The sequence below is a fragment of the Coturnix japonica genome, chromosome 4, assembly GCF_001577835.2.
Source record: "Coturnix japonica isolate 7356 chromosome 4, Coturnix japonica 2.1, whole genome shotgun sequence".
Classification (NCBI taxonomy): Eukaryota; Metazoa; Chordata; class Aves; order Galliformes; family Phasianidae; genus Coturnix; species Coturnix japonica.
Genome location: NC_029519.1, coordinates 10779542 through 10797044, shown reverse-complemented (window position 1 = coordinate 10797044; position 17503 = coordinate 10779542). Strand labels below are relative to the sequence as shown.

The 17503-nt window shown below is 43.3% G+C and overlaps 1 protein-coding gene across 21 annotated transcripts in view; it reads left to right on the top strand.

Annotated features, from left to right (window-relative positions):
• ZNF185 (zinc finger protein 185 with LIM domain) overlaps window positions 1-17503 on the top strand; it is a 39965-nt gene that overhangs the window by 11043 nt on the left and 11419 nt on the right. For 20 of the 21 annotated variants that reach the window (XM_015860581.2, XM_032444546.1, XM_015860593.1 and 17 more), the window contains 19 exons: window positions 242-318; window positions 1582-1720; window positions 2284-2343; window positions 3780-3818; window positions 4487-4561; window positions 5055-5126; window positions 5819-5899; window positions 6587-6670; window positions 7659-7697; window positions 8334-8414; window positions 9865-9939; window positions 10552-10632; window positions 10998-11066; window positions 11920-11997; window positions 13565-13609; window positions 13965-14114; window positions 15256-15336; window positions 15823-15921; window positions 16961-17059. In XM_015860581.2, the coding sequence (XP_015716067.1) occupies window positions 294-318; window positions 1582-1720; window positions 2284-2343; window positions 3780-3818; window positions 4487-4561; window positions 5055-5126; window positions 5819-5899; window positions 6587-6670; window positions 7659-7697; window positions 8334-8414; window positions 9865-9939; window positions 10552-10632; window positions 10998-11066; window positions 11920-11997; window positions 13565-13609; window positions 13965-14114; window positions 15256-15336; window positions 15823-15921; window positions 16961-17059 (1472 nt within the window). In that variant the 5' untranslated portion in view covers window positions 242-293. The remainder of the gene's footprint in view (window positions 1-241; window positions 319-1581; window positions 1721-2283; window positions 2344-3779; window positions 3819-4486; window positions 4562-5054; window positions 5127-5818; window positions 5900-6586; window positions 6671-7658; window positions 7698-8333; window positions 8415-9864; window positions 9940-10551; window positions 10633-10997; window positions 11067-11919; window positions 11998-13564; window positions 13610-13964; window positions 14115-15255; window positions 15337-15822; window positions 15922-16960; window positions 17060-17503) is intronic. The other variant, XM_015860587.2, reaches the window with a different exon arrangement.

Genomic DNA, 17503 nt, shown 5'->3' with positions numbered 1-17503 from the left:
CTGATATGGAGTACACATCCACTGGATTTTTTTCTCCATCCTTGATGCTGAAGGTGCATGGCATGGAGAGAAGTTGAAACTCTGATATATGTGCCATGGTTTTTCCACATTCTAGGCTCTGTGGCTGTGACACTGCTGTGATCCCTCTTCTACATGACTCACTGCTCCCTCTTCTACATGACTCCAAAACTGTTTATATGAGAACTACTAATCTGCTTTTCCCTCTTTTCATTTCTTCCAGAGGCCTGTTGTCTTCAAACAATAACTGAAGGGGAAGGGCAATTCTGAGAACCATGATGTCCCTGGCTGTCAGCAAAGGTAATTCCTTTCCCTGTCTCAAGCTATTGCGAATCTTTCCCCTGCTGTATTAGTAATATGCTCCTAATAACACCTTATAAAAGAAGCATGAAAAATACTCACAGAAGCTACAAGTTTTCACCCAAAAACATGCTTAGGCCACAGAAATCTGCAGCAAATCTCGAGATTTACTTTTTAAGTGACGGATTGTTACTGGACTTCTAGATGTCAGTAGAGAGGATGACATTTCCAAATCCTTAGATAACCTGAAACAGTGAATAGAAGCATTGACAGCCTTTTAGCCTACCATGAGCACAAGACCCTGAGACCTAGCTGTCCCTTACATTATATCATGTTTGCCAAAGGCTAAGAGTATACAGACAAGCAGTGTCCTTGTCTTGGTTGATATGAATTTAGTTGTAAAGCTGTAACAACATGCTAGTGTTGCTAAACACCTGAGCTGTATTGGTCCAAGTTCTATGAGGAGAGCAGGCCTGATGTTTTCAGCACTTAGCAGTCATTTCCAAAATGGCAAAGGATGCAAGATAACTAGAAATACACAGAAAAGGAATGTTCTTATCTGGTCTTCTCCTATAATTTCCCTATGGAAAAGCTGTTTTTTCTCACAAGAAAGTACTGGATGGGGAATTTCCCCTGTTAAAATATTTTCCTTGTTGCTGTCATTACTGTTATGTTTGTTGTTGTTTTGTTTGTTTGTTTGTTTGTTTGCTTTTAAATTTAATAAGATACGTCCCTGCCATTCTCTTTCAGGACACCAGAGAAAGCTGAGTTTATGTGTTTCATGGCTTCTCCCCCAGCCACTGGCTCAGTTTCACGCTCCAGACTTATCATCCTCTCCCACAAACCAAAAAAAAAGCTCTTTGCTAGAGCTGATCTGATGGGAAATGCCAGAGGAAATGCATTGCCTTGTAAATATGTGATTAGGCCACCCACTGAATCTCTTTGGTTTCCCTGGAAGAAAATAACTCATTAATGTTAAACAGTCCCCAGAAAGAGGGAGAAAAAAACTGTTTGATTCTCTGTAGAAGAGGTGACACATCAGTAGAGCTGGGGTAAATTGATCCTGAATTTTGGATGACAGCTTGTTTTCATCTTTCAAAGGAAGTAGCAAAAGACTCATAAAGTGTTTGCATCTCTGACTGATGGGGAGCCCGTGCTCTCTGCTGTCTAAGATTTGCCAGCAGCTCACCTGCTGACACTGAAGTTTTGCTCCTTCTCAACAGCCCTCCTCCTCTCTCCTTCCTTTCCCTCTGCCTCTTGTAGATCGTGTGATTACACCTACGGATGAAGACCGCAGGAGGATCATTAAACAGATGAAGGTTCGCACCACCTTGAAGGGAGATAAGAGCTGGATTCACCACCAGAATTCAGACTCTGAGGATGAAAAGAAGAGCAGCCCACTGTAAGTGCTGTCTCTAAGGAATGCTTTCCTGCTCCCTTTCCTTCATCAGCATCCCTTGAGAGCTCTAGCTTGTAGGAGTAACACAAGTTGAACTAGTTTGTTGTGGGGTTGCTGTGATGCCAGGAAATGGCGCTGCCCAAGGAAGCAGTGCTCCTGTTTCATTTTGGTACAGACTGGAGAGAAGCACTGAGAAATGGGATTTGCTGGGAGCTGTGAATCCAACAGCACACGCAGATTTGAAGTCTCAGGAGAACTCAAAGTTTCTGAGGCCAGGTTTTGTTTCACTGTCTCTGGAGTGATGGGCAAAAAGGCAGACCTTGATGGGAGGTTTTCAAGGGACGTAAAGCAGTCAGGTCTGCATCTCCCCCTGCAGCTCATGGGACATGCAGCCATCCCTGCACCAAGGATGGCAGCAATCTGCAGCAGTATCTCTTCAGTTAGAAGTAAAATCAAGCTCCATACAGCTTTCTTTAGGCAGCTCTCAGAAAGCATCCTTGCCACATTTAACAAGGTCGTTCAGCAAGAGCAGGAGTTAACTATGTGACTGTTTCTTCTGTACTCAGGTCTGGGCGAACTAGTGGGGGATCCACAGCCTCAGCACCTACTGCTATCCAGAATGACAGGTAATTTGAGGGACTCATCCCATTGCTGCCTTTTTATCTCATTGTGTCAGTGCATGTTTTCGCTTGTTCTTCTTACTCTAATCCACTCACTTCTATGATTGAGTTGAAAAAATGCGGTTCTTGAGGAGAGACTACATTGTTCAGTATAATGTCTCACCAACCATCACCTTGTACAGAGCATAGCTGAGGTTCTGCAAAGTCTAGATGGAGAGATGTGAGACTGGATCAACCAGTATCTTCACTGCAGGGAAACTGATGCTTGTAAGGCCATGATCCCAAAGCTTAATGGTGCACATCTACTCCTATTCTGGAGCAACATTTGTATACTCTAAGCCTGAAGGTTCGTCAGAGCAATAGAAGCTCTGTAATAGAACTGAATTTGCTTCAGCTCCAGATCATGAGGACTTTTAAGGAACACATGAGCTTATAGCACTACCCTTTTGCTGTGCCAGAGGCTTTTGATCAAAGCTCAGTGCACAGGGAACCACTAGGCAATGGGGATGAGACCGGATACAGACTGCTGGTGCCTGCACTGAGGACACTGCAGAAACAAAAGCTTGGGGCTATGTTTAGAATTCATCATCCTTTAGCTTGCCCATCCAGAGAGCTCCAGAGCTAAGCTAAGCCTGCAGTGAGTTTGCATTTCTGTGTCTGAAGGCAATGGGATAAACTTGAGTTTGGCAGCCACCTTATGCATGTGGTGATGTGCAGTGTAAACTTGCCTTTCTGCTGAGCTCTGACCTTGTGGCTGAACCTGCTTGGAGCGGGCTGGACCAGAGACCTGCTGATCTATCTTGCAACTGTATTATCCTGAAGGCACATGGACAAGCAGGAAAAGAAAGGGGATTGCATTTGGGCAGGGATGGAAGGAGCCTGTCTGTGCCCTATTTGGTGGAACCAGGTCTTTGATGCTCATCTTGATCCTCACCTTGATCTCAGATAGACTTGTTCAAGTCAGCTTGAACCAAGTTTCAGGGACACTTCTGTCCTGATGGAAAGGCCCAGATCCCTGCCTGTTGGTAGCTCTTTGCATTAGCTCCCTTGGAAGTATGCTGTACTCAGCTTCTCAGGACAGACAGACAGAGCAATTAGTATGAAGCTGATGTTTTTCCTGTGATAAAGCGGCTAGAATCTGTACTTTGTTTTTCTCCATCTGTGACATCAATTTGAGGACTTCATTCTGAGCCAGAAAACTGTTAGCACGACTAACTTTAATTGGCTAATTCTAAAATTTCCCTTTTCACCTCTCTTAGATCTTGTCCTGAAAGTTATTCATTTTTTAACAGAATCCTTCCAAGGTCAGTTTGGAATCTAAACTATCACCCAAGGTTCATTTGGCTAGATTTTGGCTTGACAGCCATGCTTACGTTTCTCTTTTATACGGGTGCTGCTTTTCCAGATGTTTCTTAATTAACTGATGTCTGTTCTTTGCACAGATCTCCTGCCTCCAAGCCTCAATCCGGTTACCTCATCAGGTTGGTATACAGAGTGGTAAGCAGCACTTGGGGTGGAGGGAAAGAACTATATCAGGAGCAGCAAACAAGAAAAATACTATGATCTATTGGTCTCTTCTGCCAGTTCAGAACACTGTAATGCTCACAGATGCGTGTTCTGTGATTAAGAGATAGTCTTGGATGTTTTGTTAACAGGTAATTGGATGGTGATGTTAACAGAAAATCAGATCTCTCCAGCATGATATAATGATCACACATGGGAAGATGATCATGCTGCAAAAATTTTCCATAATCTTTATCAGGATCAGAACATCACTACTGATGGGACTTGTGCACTTCAGCTTCCTCTGATGTGTAGCTTGTTGTATGCAGAGACCCTAATGCCCCACTTAGCTTAAACAGGTTGGCAAGTCCTGTGATGCACACACACCCAAGTGTGTGCAAAAGCCTATTTTACTGTGTTGTGTAAGGCTGTAGAGTAGGAAGATGAAACTTCTCTCAGGATGACTCTCCCAGGAAAGCATCTTATAATTTTTTGGTATCCTGAGCCAACAGAACAGGTAGATGCTATTAGGCCTAAGAGTGGCTGCATGTCTCCCGATCTTAGCTCCAAACTCTTAATCTTTATCCTAATCTTAGCTCCAAACTCTTCCCTGAAAAACAATTTTAGTATGTCTCTTTTCTCATAGGGGAGTGTTCACAAAAACCATCGATAAGACTCCTTCTGTGCCAAATCCTCCATCTTCTAAGCCGGCACAGAAAAGGTATGTATATCTTCCAGTTCTTAATGAAAATGAACTTCTAAATACTGTATGTATTTTGAGTGACCCTTTTACTTTGGTTGGTGCTTGTGAGCTTCTTTAAATCACCATATAACACTGAAAGACAGGGCTTTTGATTTAGCAGCTCTACTCAGAACATGGAAACAAGACATCAAACTGTATTTTCCCCACCAAAGCATAGGATAGCAGCTGACTGTGAAACTTCTCCCTTGCTAATCCTGGGATTGAGTAGCCTCACAGTAGTCTCACAGAAGAGTATACCCATACTAGCTTTGACAACTCAATGGCCCCGAAAAATCAAAATAGACTTCAAATCCTAATCCAAGACCATGGAAAGAATTCTGCCCCTAAATTCAGAGGGTGGATAGTAAGGATCACTCTGTTTTTCTTCATCTTGTGGAGCATGGGGAGAGGGTGAAAGAGGATGAGAGCTCAGGAGGGTCGTATTAACCATTGTGATTTGTGCCATCTGCAGCACTGCCACGAAAGGACCCAGTTCGTGCCATTCTTCTGGCTACAGGATGACAACTGAGGATTACAAGAAATTGTGAGTGTGCAAAGAAGACCAATGCCTTCTGCACATGTGCAGGCTCAGCAGCACCTGAGCAACAGCATCAAAGCCACCCACACATGGGAGCTCAGTCAGGCATGGCTTCATCATCTGAGTGCTGCGTAGAGAGCAATCATTGGAAACTTAAGCATTTTTCAATGTTACCTCCAGGCTTGTGTGGGCTGTAAGGCATTTCTTGACCTGGTAGTAGTCTCTGTATGGAGGAAATTTTACCTTGGTAAAATTACTTGGTAGTAATTAAGGCAGAAACTGTAGGATGCAACCTGGGGACTAGGGTTGCTGCATTGCTGGCTTTTATGAAACCAGAGGAAAGGAAGAGCCTCATGGCAGAACAACACTCATGACATTTCATTCACAACATTTAACATCACGGACTGTGGCTGTACTCTGAAATGCAGCTGAGCATTTATCAACCTGTAGTCTTAAAACCCTCTAGTCTCAAAACCCCTCCACTAATAAAACAAAATCGTATGAGGACATGTGTACCCTAATTCAGCTGAAAAATACACGTGTCCTCCCACTCATATGCAACATTTCCAGGGCCTGAGCCTGTTTCTACATAGCCTGCCCTCGGATTTAACTCAAGTGTTGTTGTTTGTTTGTTTTCTTGTACTGTGACATTCTACACAGGCAGTTTCCTTACTCTGGCTCTCCCTTTCCTATTTCAGAGCTCCCTATAATGTCAAACAAAAATCATTGGACTTGGATGAGAAGGATGTGCCTTTTAGTCCAGATGAACACAAAAAGAGGTATGCCTTCCAGGTAACCACCTTTTTCTTGCAAGGGGCAGTGACAAGTGGACTAACTTCAGATTAACTGTCCTTTAATGGGAGGGTCAGGTCAATGATGATTATAGCTAAGCCATTAGGGCTGATTGCAATAAAATAATAAGCAGATATTTCTACAGAGCACATCAGTGCCCACAGGCGACTCCACTCCCAACAAAATATAATTAAAAGCCTGACGTGATTCAACCTGACAGCATACCCCAATTAATTTGGTAGCTGGAAATGGGTTGTGGAATCCATCAGCTCCATAGTGTCTATGTGAAACGATAGAGATGCACAAATAGCCTAGAAGTAAAGAGAGGAGTCCTCCTGATGCTGTCTTTGAGACTGGGCCACTTGGGGACTTGTATCTAAGTCCAGATCTAGATGAGTGTCTTGTTCTCACACCAGGAGTAGGATGAGTTTGTTCCTGTGGCAAGTCTGCATTTGTGTGTTTTGTTTCTAAAGTTGCTTTTTCTCATATGCAAGACTTTACAGTGAAACTTGGTAATCTGACCAGTGGGGATAAACTAATAAAAATCTTTTCATTTTGGAGTTTCCTCTGTCAGGTTTAGGACAAGTCTCCACTGGGTTGTTTGTCTATTGCATCTTAAGGCTGCACCCAGCAGCACCTTATGAGCAGAATGTGACCTTTTCCTTCCTTTCCAGGACAGAGGCAGCCAACAGTGTCCTGAGGCGCACTGCCAGCAGGGAACGAGCTTACGTCCTCTCAGCGGCTAAGAAAAGCAGTGGGTGAGTATGAGGAAAGAAGTGGGGAAGAGGCTACTGGCAATGGTCTGAGGGTAGCATTCTGATCTAAAGACTCACTGAAGATATTGGGTATCTCCCAAGTAAGCGGAGAAGACTTTGCTGCTCTCTTTGTGGAAGTACCAAGGTTATTTGCAAGTTTCTGCAGAACTGGGCAAGTCTTCTAGGAATCATGAGAAGACTCCCCTGCTGACAGGAATATAGTTTCAGCAGGAGAAAATACTGTGATAGTCTCTAATTCTCTGGGACCCACAATTAAGACCCAGATTGTCAGTCACTTTCTAATACCAGTCTCACTGCAGGATGTACTTACAAGGTAAGGGGAGATTAGAGCAAATACAGCCCATCAGTGGAAACCACATCCAAATTGGGTTACCTTTTTGGTACAGTCTGCCTCTATGTTGTGTTTGAGTGATGCTTAGATTTACGAGATCCTGATCTTAATTTCAGCTTCACAATAATTCTTTTTGGCAGAAAACAAAACACCAAAAACTTAACAAACATGTGGGTATGTAACAGTAGCATAAATGATGTCTGGGAGCTGCTGTTCAAGGCTGTTTTGTCCTCCTCTTTCCTTGGAGGAAATAAACAGATTTCCAAGGCCTCTAATCTCTGAGGAACTGTGCTAGTGACTTTTATTTTGCAGCTTGCTTTCACTGTAGATCTTCTTCCTCCTGACCTAACTCAGTGTGATGGAACGAGGCACCAGTAGTGTGGGAGGAAGCAGGGAGGGATGTGCCAGAAGCATTTGACTGTGCTGAGAATGGGAGGAGTGCCTGAGCAGGATTTATAAGGACACTGAGGGAGTTTGAACTGGCTGCTGTTTTTTTCTGGTGCATCAAGTATTTGTGGTCTGGAGAGAGGCACTCACTGTCAGCCCTGCCTTTGCACCATATAGATCAGTGACCACTCCTGCATAAGGTGTGTCTTTCCCTCCAAATTTCTAACCACTACCTTTATGCTTCCCTTACAGAAGCCCAACACAAGAGTTCCCACCCTTATTTGCCAAGAGGTAGGTCACTGACCCCTGCTCTAGCAGTACTGCTGGGGCTGTGTGTCTGCTATGCCAGGGTTGCTGTTAAATGCTAGGATAGGAGATACCAATGTGCTTCAAAGCAGAGGAGGGACAGTTAATGTAAAGAGGATGCTTAGGAATGAATCACACTGGATTTTGAGAGTTCACATTATTATGAACAATGAGAATATGTTTGGTTTGTGGGCAACCTGAAATGAGGAGGGATTGTATTAATTCATTCATTGCCTTTCTTCTTCCAGAGAAGTCTGGTTCCAACCAGCACTGCCAACATTCTTTAGGTGTTTAATTTCTGAAGCACTTGGTACCATAAGGAAATGATATCTAAGCCATTTTCTGGAACTTAAATGTTCAGCTGATGCTATTTGTAAAGTGACTGTGGCAGAAAAAATGACACTGATTTTGGCTTCAGATCTTACTTCATTCAGCCATTTTGGATGCTCAGCAATAACAGCACAGAGCAAAAAGGACAGGAAAAATGTACCTCTGAGGGAAAAAGAAAACATAGCTTAAGGGAAAGCTAAAGTAAACTGCCTGGATTAGCTAGTAGTGGTGAATGGGAAATTGTGATACATTTAATTTTTTTCACATTTACCTCCCCGCTCTGTCTGGAAGAATTGAGATAGGAGAAGAAGGACAGCAGAGGAGGAATCCGACTGTGTCTGATTCATGCAAGTTTACAGCAGATGACAACAGGTATTGACCTCATTCTGGAGAAGTGTGGTGATTGTCCTTGATTTTTGGGTACAGTGACTTTCCATCTTTCCATTTAGCTGGAGGTTTTTCAGAAGACTTCTCATTAAGCCCTTGTTGCCTCTTTCTTGCTGAAAGAGAACAACTGAAATGGAAAGATGAGTAGCATAAGCTACAGTGCGTTGCATGATATAAAATTGCCACCGAGCCCCTCTCCCTATCACACACCACAGCAGTCGGCCTTGTCTTCACAAGGTGCTCATATGCCACAGGAATAAGCCTGAGAGCAGTTCTGGAGAGACAACGTGCAAGAAGAGTCAGGACAGGTTTAGATGAACTCACCTGCCCATCAAGGAGCTATCAGATAGTAATGATTTTCTTGTACTAGCAGACTTGGCTGTGTGAACTGACCTCATCACCTAGACATGAAGTACTCAATATCTCATTATTTCCAGTCCCCTGAGCCAGCTCTCTGCTTTTGTTAGACTTTAGATTTAATTATTTTATCTTGATAGCAACAGATAGGTGTGACTTGGGAGGTTTGAGAAGTTCGTTATCTTTAAATTGATCTCTGCTTTTGTGGTAAAAGTTAGCCTCATTTCAAGCTCCCAGCCACTAGAACAGGCTACTGTGGAGCTGTGGAGGACAGACTGAAGCATTCCTGCGGTGGTCTGAAAAACCTGGGATTAAGCTGTCTTTGATGTAAAGAAGCAGCAGTAATATTCTCTGCTAGTCCACACTGGTCAGAAGCCACTGATGTGTGGGGCTGAGACCTATGTGGAGGTGGCAGTGTTTGTCCTAGGAAGGAAAATATTCTTCTGTTTTTAAGCAGATTCATTTAATTTGGGATCAAGCTCTCTGTTTGAGCTATGAAGAGTGGCTTGAAGCCAAGCAGCAGCATTATTAGCTTCTCTGCCACTCTCTAGTCCTTGGTGGGCCCAGCAGGGACTCCAATAGATGCAGCCTTTCTTTCTTTCAGCCTGTAGTGCTTTGTTTTCAGGGTGAAGGATCTGCCTCATGAATTTTGGTGGTAATTTGTACCATTGTGGTTTGAGGCAGGGATGAGATGCACTTACCCAACCTTGCTCACATTTATGCGCATAGAGTTAAAGCAGTTTTGTAAATGCACTGAGCTTTAACCTACAAATTTGTGTAAACTTGTGGTTTTTTTGTGGTACGAGCTCAAATACTGTGGACAGAAACAGCCCCAATTGTGCTAGACAGGAAAAGTCAGTTTTTAGACTGAGCATTTCAGCAAAATTACTATTAGTCGCATCAGTGCAACAGTGCTCAGGGACAGCTGTGTGTGAGTCCTTACACATCAGGATTTGTCCTCTAACTACCTCAGAGGCAGACATGAGAGCTGTGGGCCAGCAAGCAGGATTGTGACTAAAAGATATTCTGTTTTTAATGGTTTGTTACTTGTGGGGTTTGTTTGTTTTCATTCTGTCAGTGCCAATGGGCTAAAAAACCCCACAGTCGGGCCTTCCTGGAATGCAGCAAAGACAACAGCGGTGTCGCCCACCAGGTGAGTGTTACAGCACAGCCAGGATGCCTTGGACATCGTTTGGTGCAGTATCAGCTCGTACGTAGCTTGGAATCAAAGACTTCTGTTGTCACACCTCTAGGAGATGAAATGAAGCCAATTTGTCAGCCTTGTACATGGAAGACTTTTAAAACAGCTGTGTGAACCTACAAAGGTTTTCTGTCTGAAATCCATGCTGTGTCTCGAAAGAATCTGACATTTTGATGTAAGAGCTCAAAACGTGAGGAAAAGAACCACCAAACTCTTGCTAAATGTGTGGTGGAATAATTTCCAGTTGCCTTCAACTCTGTTTGATTGAATTCAGAGTATCGTATAAAAAGAAATGTTAAAATGTTTTTCCACAGTACTGCAAACTGCATTGGTCACAGACCTTGTGGTTTTTTGTTTGTTTTCTTTTCCCCTGTGTACCATTGGCAGACACAGTTGCTTCTGATAAGACTGTTCTAAAGTGGATGTAGTGGAAGCAGTGATGTTTGTTTTAAATTCTGTTTATTTGCTGAAAGGGACACTTCGGCACAAGATAATTTTGGTCAGCTGTGAGGGGGAGCTGGTTAGTTCGGGAAAGACAACTGCTTTCCTTGTTTTCTCTTGCAGCACTGAAATAGGCAGTAAGAGCCAAACAACCACAACCTTAAGGGAAACTTCAGAGAAAATTTCCACGTATACTGAGATCAGGTAGGTCTGCTGGCTCTGAATCCTCCTAAAGCTCCACTAGTGATAGCAAGAGGCTTGCTGCCCTGGAGAGATCGATCCTATAGCATGAGAACTCTAAGAAAGCAGTGTGTTATGAAAGCATCAACAACCTGGGAGAAAACATACCCAGATGAAAGCTTGTGGGCCTCCCACAGCTCAAACATCACTTGGTTCTTTCTGATGAGAATGAGTCCAAAACGTACAGACCTTCCTATCTCCTGAACTGATCGTGCTTTTATTTCAGTCCAGTCCCCACACTGCCCTTATCGCTGTACCATGGAGTTCCTGTGCCTCACATTCTGTTCCCACATCTCCTTATCTAATTGTTTTTGCTGTTTTGCTTGCAGAAATGGTGAAAGCAGACAAACTCCTAACGGGAGCTCTTCCCTGGAAACTGTGCCACAGCATGGAGATGGGTAAGAAGTTGAGAAAGGCTGGTCTATATTGCTGAACATAAGGCATAACCCGGTTTTTTGCTTAGATATGTTATATACCTGCTAGTGGTCTCAAACAGATGGGATCTCTGCAGTCATGGTCCTGGGCTGCTCTCCAAGAGCATCATCTGTTGGCTAGGCTGAAACTTGTCATTTTTTTTTCTGTTCCTTCCTCAGTGAAGATAGAGGTAGAAATCTTCCCAGCTTTATATCCTGGTGAAAAAAAAAAGTCTAGCATGCTTGAGAAAAGGTAGAGTCTGGTAGAGACTATATTGATCATTCAGCTGAGGCCCATAAATATATCCTTGTATGTCATTGCAGGGACAGCCTGACTACAATGCACTCATTGTGCTTAGGGTCATCTGGGTCACATAGCTTCTCCTAATTGTGCATCAGTCTCCCGGAGAAATTAGAGGACTCCTCTAAATTTGGAGCCACCTAAAATTGGAGAGAAAATAATTGGCGGGGAGGGAAACATGCACAGCCTGACAGGTCTGGGGAGTGAATGATGGGTGTAGTTGGGCACAACAAAGAGGTGCAGCTGGTGGACCTTTCAGGAAGGCCTCTCTGACCCAGGAGCAGAGAGCATCTGTTGTAGGGCACTTTTATGCGAGCAAAGGGTTTATCAATTCCCCACTCCAGGGAGCAGCACATCTCTCTAAGTAACCCATGAGCTGCAGTCAGGTCCACAGCACATAAAAGGTTGGTTCTCCATATCCTGGTATATTGCGTTAGCCCCATTCTGTGCTTGTCCAAACTAAACATTAGCAGACTGTCCTATGGTCATATAATGTAAGACGCTGGTCATATCTTACTGGCATTTTTCTTTTTCTAGTGACAAACCTCTTAAGGAAAAGTCTGAGCCTTTCTCATGGGATAAACCTGGAGCAACTGCAGTTTCCACAAATGGAAGGTAAAGTTAGTGTGAAATTCCTTCATTCACTTCAGTACTGTGTAGATAATAAACTTCTCCACTTCAGCTGTCTGGAAGCTCTGAGTGGATACTTACTGATGGAAAAGCACAATTCAGTCTGTGCTTTGCAGAACTGCAGTGGTTTCTCTAACATTTTATTTGAGAAGAACTAAAATGAGAACATTGTCTTTTTACAGACAATTGTTTGATATTGTTCCAGTTCTTAGCTTAGCTTCTATTACACAGGGAAAATAGAACTTTCCTGGGTCATTTCTGCATTTTCTGGATTTATTCCCAAATGCAGACTGATTACATTTTATTTCTTTATTTATTTATTACGGTATAGAGAGCTTCACATCTGAGACAACTCCAGGCTTCCACCTATCAACTTATTTTTACAACAAGGTTCTCCTTAGAAAAGATAAAGGCTAGAAACTCCCTTTTCTTCTAAAGTGTCTGGAAAAAGGTTCAGTTGCTAGGAAAAGTTGTCCTGACTCTAAGGTATTGTGAAAACTAGTTAAAGATCCCATAACTACAGGTGCAGTTGTTGTCTCTGACTGCAGTCCATTGTCACTGCTCTGCTTGCCTTTTGCGTGCATGAGAATCATCATCTGCTCCCACCTTACTGGGAACCATCCTTGGCAGAATCCTGATCCTTCCTGTGGGCACCAGTATTTTTGGCATCCAAAGTAGCTGATACCCAGTGGAGCTCCTTTACTGGGACTCCACACTGCTGCTGTTCACCTCCATATCCCGGTCCTCGAAGGTCTTCTCCTTCTCTGGGAAGCAATGGTTTAATTTGGTCCAGAAATCAGTGCAAGTACGAAGGTACCTCTCAGACATCCACTGAAGGTGACTGAAACAACCCAGTTCCTTCCTGTTCTGTGGCAATAAGACAGTTTATTTTACAACTTTTCTAGAGAGCCTGACCGCTACTGGAAGGGGAAACACATAAATTAGATTCTCAAATTAACAAAGTTGCAAATGCAAAGAGCTGTGTTTCTGTCCAGCCTGACACAGTGGAATTGAAGGAGGAAAGCTGCTATCACTGTGGCATTCAGAAGAGAAGTTCAGTAAGAGCTGTTCACCCATCTGCTTTATCAGTGCTCACAGCCATGAAACAAGCAAACAGAAACGCACAATTTAGGATCAGACACCTGTAGTTCCCTATTTTGTCAGCTCCCTTGAGGCAAAACAGAAGACATAAGGGCTGTTCCTTCCCTTCTGTGTGTGAAAATAGAAGTCCCTGTGTTGCAGCTGTGGCCTGCAGGACATCCCACTGATTTTGGAAGAGTCCTGGCTTGAATTTCTAGGTGACTCAATACCACTAGCATCTGTCATGTTGATGATTTTCAGAGTTACTAACTGCTTCTTGCACAGTGAATTTCCCCTAAGTTTCTGGCCATTTTACCTGTAGAAATACACTTAGGGAAGTGTAGTTCCCATCCCTGGGAAGTCTTAGGGGTTTTATTCTCTCTCCTTTTCTAAATGTATAAGAAAATAATTGCAGATTGTTACCCAGATCAAAACAGGGATGCTTTCTGAAGCTGTTTTATCTCCTTTTCAGTTATTCTGAACACACAGAAGCCAACAATGGATTTTACCGACCGAGGTAAGTGTAAAGAAGATTAGCAGTGAAAATGCACATATATTTTCCTAGTTTGAAGTGGAAATGGTCTTTTCTTGATGCTACATTACCGTAAAAAATGTGTTCTAGGAGCTTGTATGCACTTTAAAAAGGGAATGGAGCTGATCCACCAGCTTATCTGTGATCTTTCAGCTACTTCTTTGCACTAGCCTGAGATGGTTGGATGGTCTCTGCCCTTCAGATCTGCTGCAAGAATGTTAGGGAGCTAAGATGGAAATTGTTTGAGACTAGAAAATCTCATGTTTGTTTTCACTTCTTGCTCCATTCTCCAGCCTGCTAAGCTTCAGTCAGTGACCCACCAATCTCCCTTTCTTACCAGGTCTGACTCTGGTTATAGGGACAGATCTGCAGATGCTGTAGACAAGCTGCAACAACGGTACGAGGCTTCTCCCTACACAGATGATGCAAAGTCTGAACCTGCAAGATCAGAGCCTGGTGCTGGTATTCACAGTGCTGCTGCTAGCAGCAGGTAGGTTCGGGGGGAAGAATAAATAATGTATTCACAGTAGAGTTGGAAGCAGAGTACAAATTGTGCAAAAAAGCTAAGAGAGACACTGTTTCACATTAGCGTTTTCCTACCAAATCAGCTAAGGAGCAGATATGGCAGCATTATCATTGCTTTTAACATTGATCTCAAACACACTCACTGCTGTTGACACTGTATACACTAATCTCCCTGAGGCTGCTTTCCTCTCTTATTCTTATGAACGCTGGAGCACCTTTCCTTGGATGAAAGGTTGAAGGAGCTGGGAATGTTTAGCATGGAGAAGAATATGGGGAGACCTCATTGTGATCTTCCTGTACTTGAAAGGAGCTTACAAGCAGGACTGGCTTTTTACACAGACAGTGATAGGACAAAGGGGCATGTATTTAATCTGACCAAGGGGAGGTTTAGATTAGATGTTAGGAAAAAATTCTTTACTCAGAGGGTAGTGAGTCACTGGGACCAGCTGCCCAGAGAAGTTGTGGTTGCTCCATTTCAGGAGGCATCCAAAGCCAGGTTGGATGGGTTCCTAGGCAATCTGATCTAGTGGTTGGTAACCCTGGCACAGCAGAGAGGTTAGAATTAGATGATCCTTGAGGTTCCTTCCTATCCAAGCCATTCTGTGATTCTAATTGGTTATTTTGGAACTTGACTCTGTTTATTGGCTTACAAAAGAAATGGAAGTGAGTAAATGTTGTCTTCCAGCCCCCATGCCCCCATGTGAAGAGGATCACAAGGTTCCCTGTAGGATGGTATAAAATGCAAGACCTAGAACTGCTGCTAGTAACATAGAAGCATCTTCCCCAAAGACATCTGTGTTGTGCACAGACACACAGGTGCACGATCCTATGACAGGCCAGAAAATTGATGTATCCAGCCAGGCTGTGTGTGAATTGAGGCTGAGAGACTGTATTAGTTCCACTTACAGCTTCTATTCTTCTTTATTAGAGATAGTGAAAATATTTCTACCTGAAGGAAAAGCAGTTCTTGGAGAAAATCACTTTCTGTTTTCTGGTGTTGTGTGAAGTGTGGTATTATTTCATACAGTGAGTGCCCCTTGGTGCGCTTTAGCAGCCTTTGGCAAGCCATCAAGCTGTTGATTTTTATTTATTTATTTATTTGACAGGTCTGGTTTGCAGTCTGATGTCGCTTCTCCCACCGAGGGCACCCCTGCACACCTTGAGGACACAGAATATTCCTTTAAAAGGTTAGAATGGGATAAATTAATGGGTGTATGAATAACAGTGAGGATTAAGGGAAGAGAAGCAGAGAAAGAGGCTTCTTCTTACAGCTTTTGTCCCAAGAATAATAGGGACTGTGCTGAGGTCTACAGGGCATCGTGCAACAACAACAAAAGTGCTTCCATCTTCTTAGATGTGAATCAAGCACTCCAGCTTTTTTCTCCTCTTGATGCATCCATTCATGAAGGGGTTTAGTCACAGCTTCCTCATTTGCTGAGAATGGTGGACTGCTAAGCAATGCTGAAGTGGCAGCAAGGGAGCTGAAAGGTAGCTGGAATAGGAGGAGTATGCTAAAATGCGACTAATTATGGTCCCTAGAGAGAGACCCTGGTGCAGGACAGTGAATGGTACAGCTTGTCAGGAGAATTGTCTTGTGAGCAGATTATACTTACCAGTGTGATTATTTGTATGCCAGTTATTAAAGAAATAACGGGCCTTTCTTTGCTTGCCAGATCTGTCCTGAACTATGAGGAGAGAAGTAGCACCCAAGAGAACAGATTCATGAACTCCACAGTCCCAGCATACAGCAAGCCTGACTGGAACGAAGCAAAGTAAGGACCTGGGGTGCTAAGCTCCTGTTTTCTAATGTTCTTTTTCACTGCTGGAAACCTTAGAGGTGCTGATTCCAAAAGAAATAAGAAGAAATAAGAAGCACAAAAACAACAGAATAATAAAGGCTGTTTGTCCAAGAAGTTACAAACTGTTCCTCTCTCTAATATCCATTGTAGTAACAAATGTCATATGTAGACTCAAATCACACAGCAAATATATTTAACGCTTCCCAAGTTCTTCCCAGCAGGATGTCCGCCATGTTCTGACCCAGACCTAGTGTAGGATGTGAGTGTGCATCACCCACTTCTCCATTGCTTTCTGCACTGGGAAGCCCAGGACACAAAGCCTGATGTGAGCAGAGTGGTTGGACAGCTGGGGATGAGGTACTTAGAGCAGGCCACAGTGCACTCATAGGGGTCCATTTTCATGGACTGGTTCAGGTTTTGAGTCCTTTTGGGTTTTGCACCATGGTGCAGAGATAGTGAAGGTCTCAAAACTGATAAGAAAAAATATAAAGAACTATTATCATTGTCACTGTGACAGTATCATATGCCATAAAACCCCAGTGCATCAGCCACAGCTCTTCTCTAGAGGGGTTCCTATCCCACTAAACAAAGAAACAGAAATTCAGTGAGTTGAAAAGTGTTTTGCCAAAAGACTGATAGTGAGGGAGCCTCAGGTATTGTCAGCACATTAATGCCTGCCCTGACATACACAGCCTTGACATGATACAGTCACCATAAATAATCTGATACCCTGTAGGTCTACTTTCATGCTGAAGATCAGAATGTTTGTCTAGATATAACACGAATTGGACTAGTATTTTAAAGAGCTAATTTCAGGCTATGAAAACGTTGCTGCTTGATCCACCTGTTGGATTCCAAGCAGTTAAGCTTGCTGAAGGCAGTGCTTCATTGTACTTGTTGCATCTTAGCCTCGGCCAAAGCCTTGTGACTGTTTTTACTGTTCAGTGTGCATTGGACTAAGTAGATGTCTTTGCCTGACTACCACGAATGAGGTTTCCTTTTCCTTTGTCAGGTCCTTCCAAGATTTCAAAGAGGTGGACACTCCTAGAGACAGGGAGCATGAGAGCACACTGGCCTCACATGACCATAAGCTAGAGGTAGCCCAAGGAGGGTAAGTGATTTTAAGTGATTTTTGGAACTAACCTGAAGTATCTGTTTACATCACAGTTCTTTGTCTTACACCATTCTCAGTGTAGCTGAGACCACAGAACTTCTCCTCTGCCTTGAACCCAGGAGTAGGGACTTTATAGTGGCACATTACAGCAGGCAGTCCCACCCACGTTATTGGGAAAAGCCAATTGAATATTGTGTGTGTGTAAAGCCCAAGAGCTAATTCCTGCACTGACAGCACGTGTCATCAACCCATGGATGTGACACCTTTGGTGCTACAGTGGCAGACAGTAGCTTTTGCTGACCATAAATGTCAGCAAGTACTGTCCAACAGTTATGAATGCTGCTAAATCATGCATGAGGGTATCAAGGTATTAGAAGAATTTATCAGTCTGCCAGGAATTCTAACCCAAGTGCTTTCTCCTGTACCTAATGTTTTTATTCT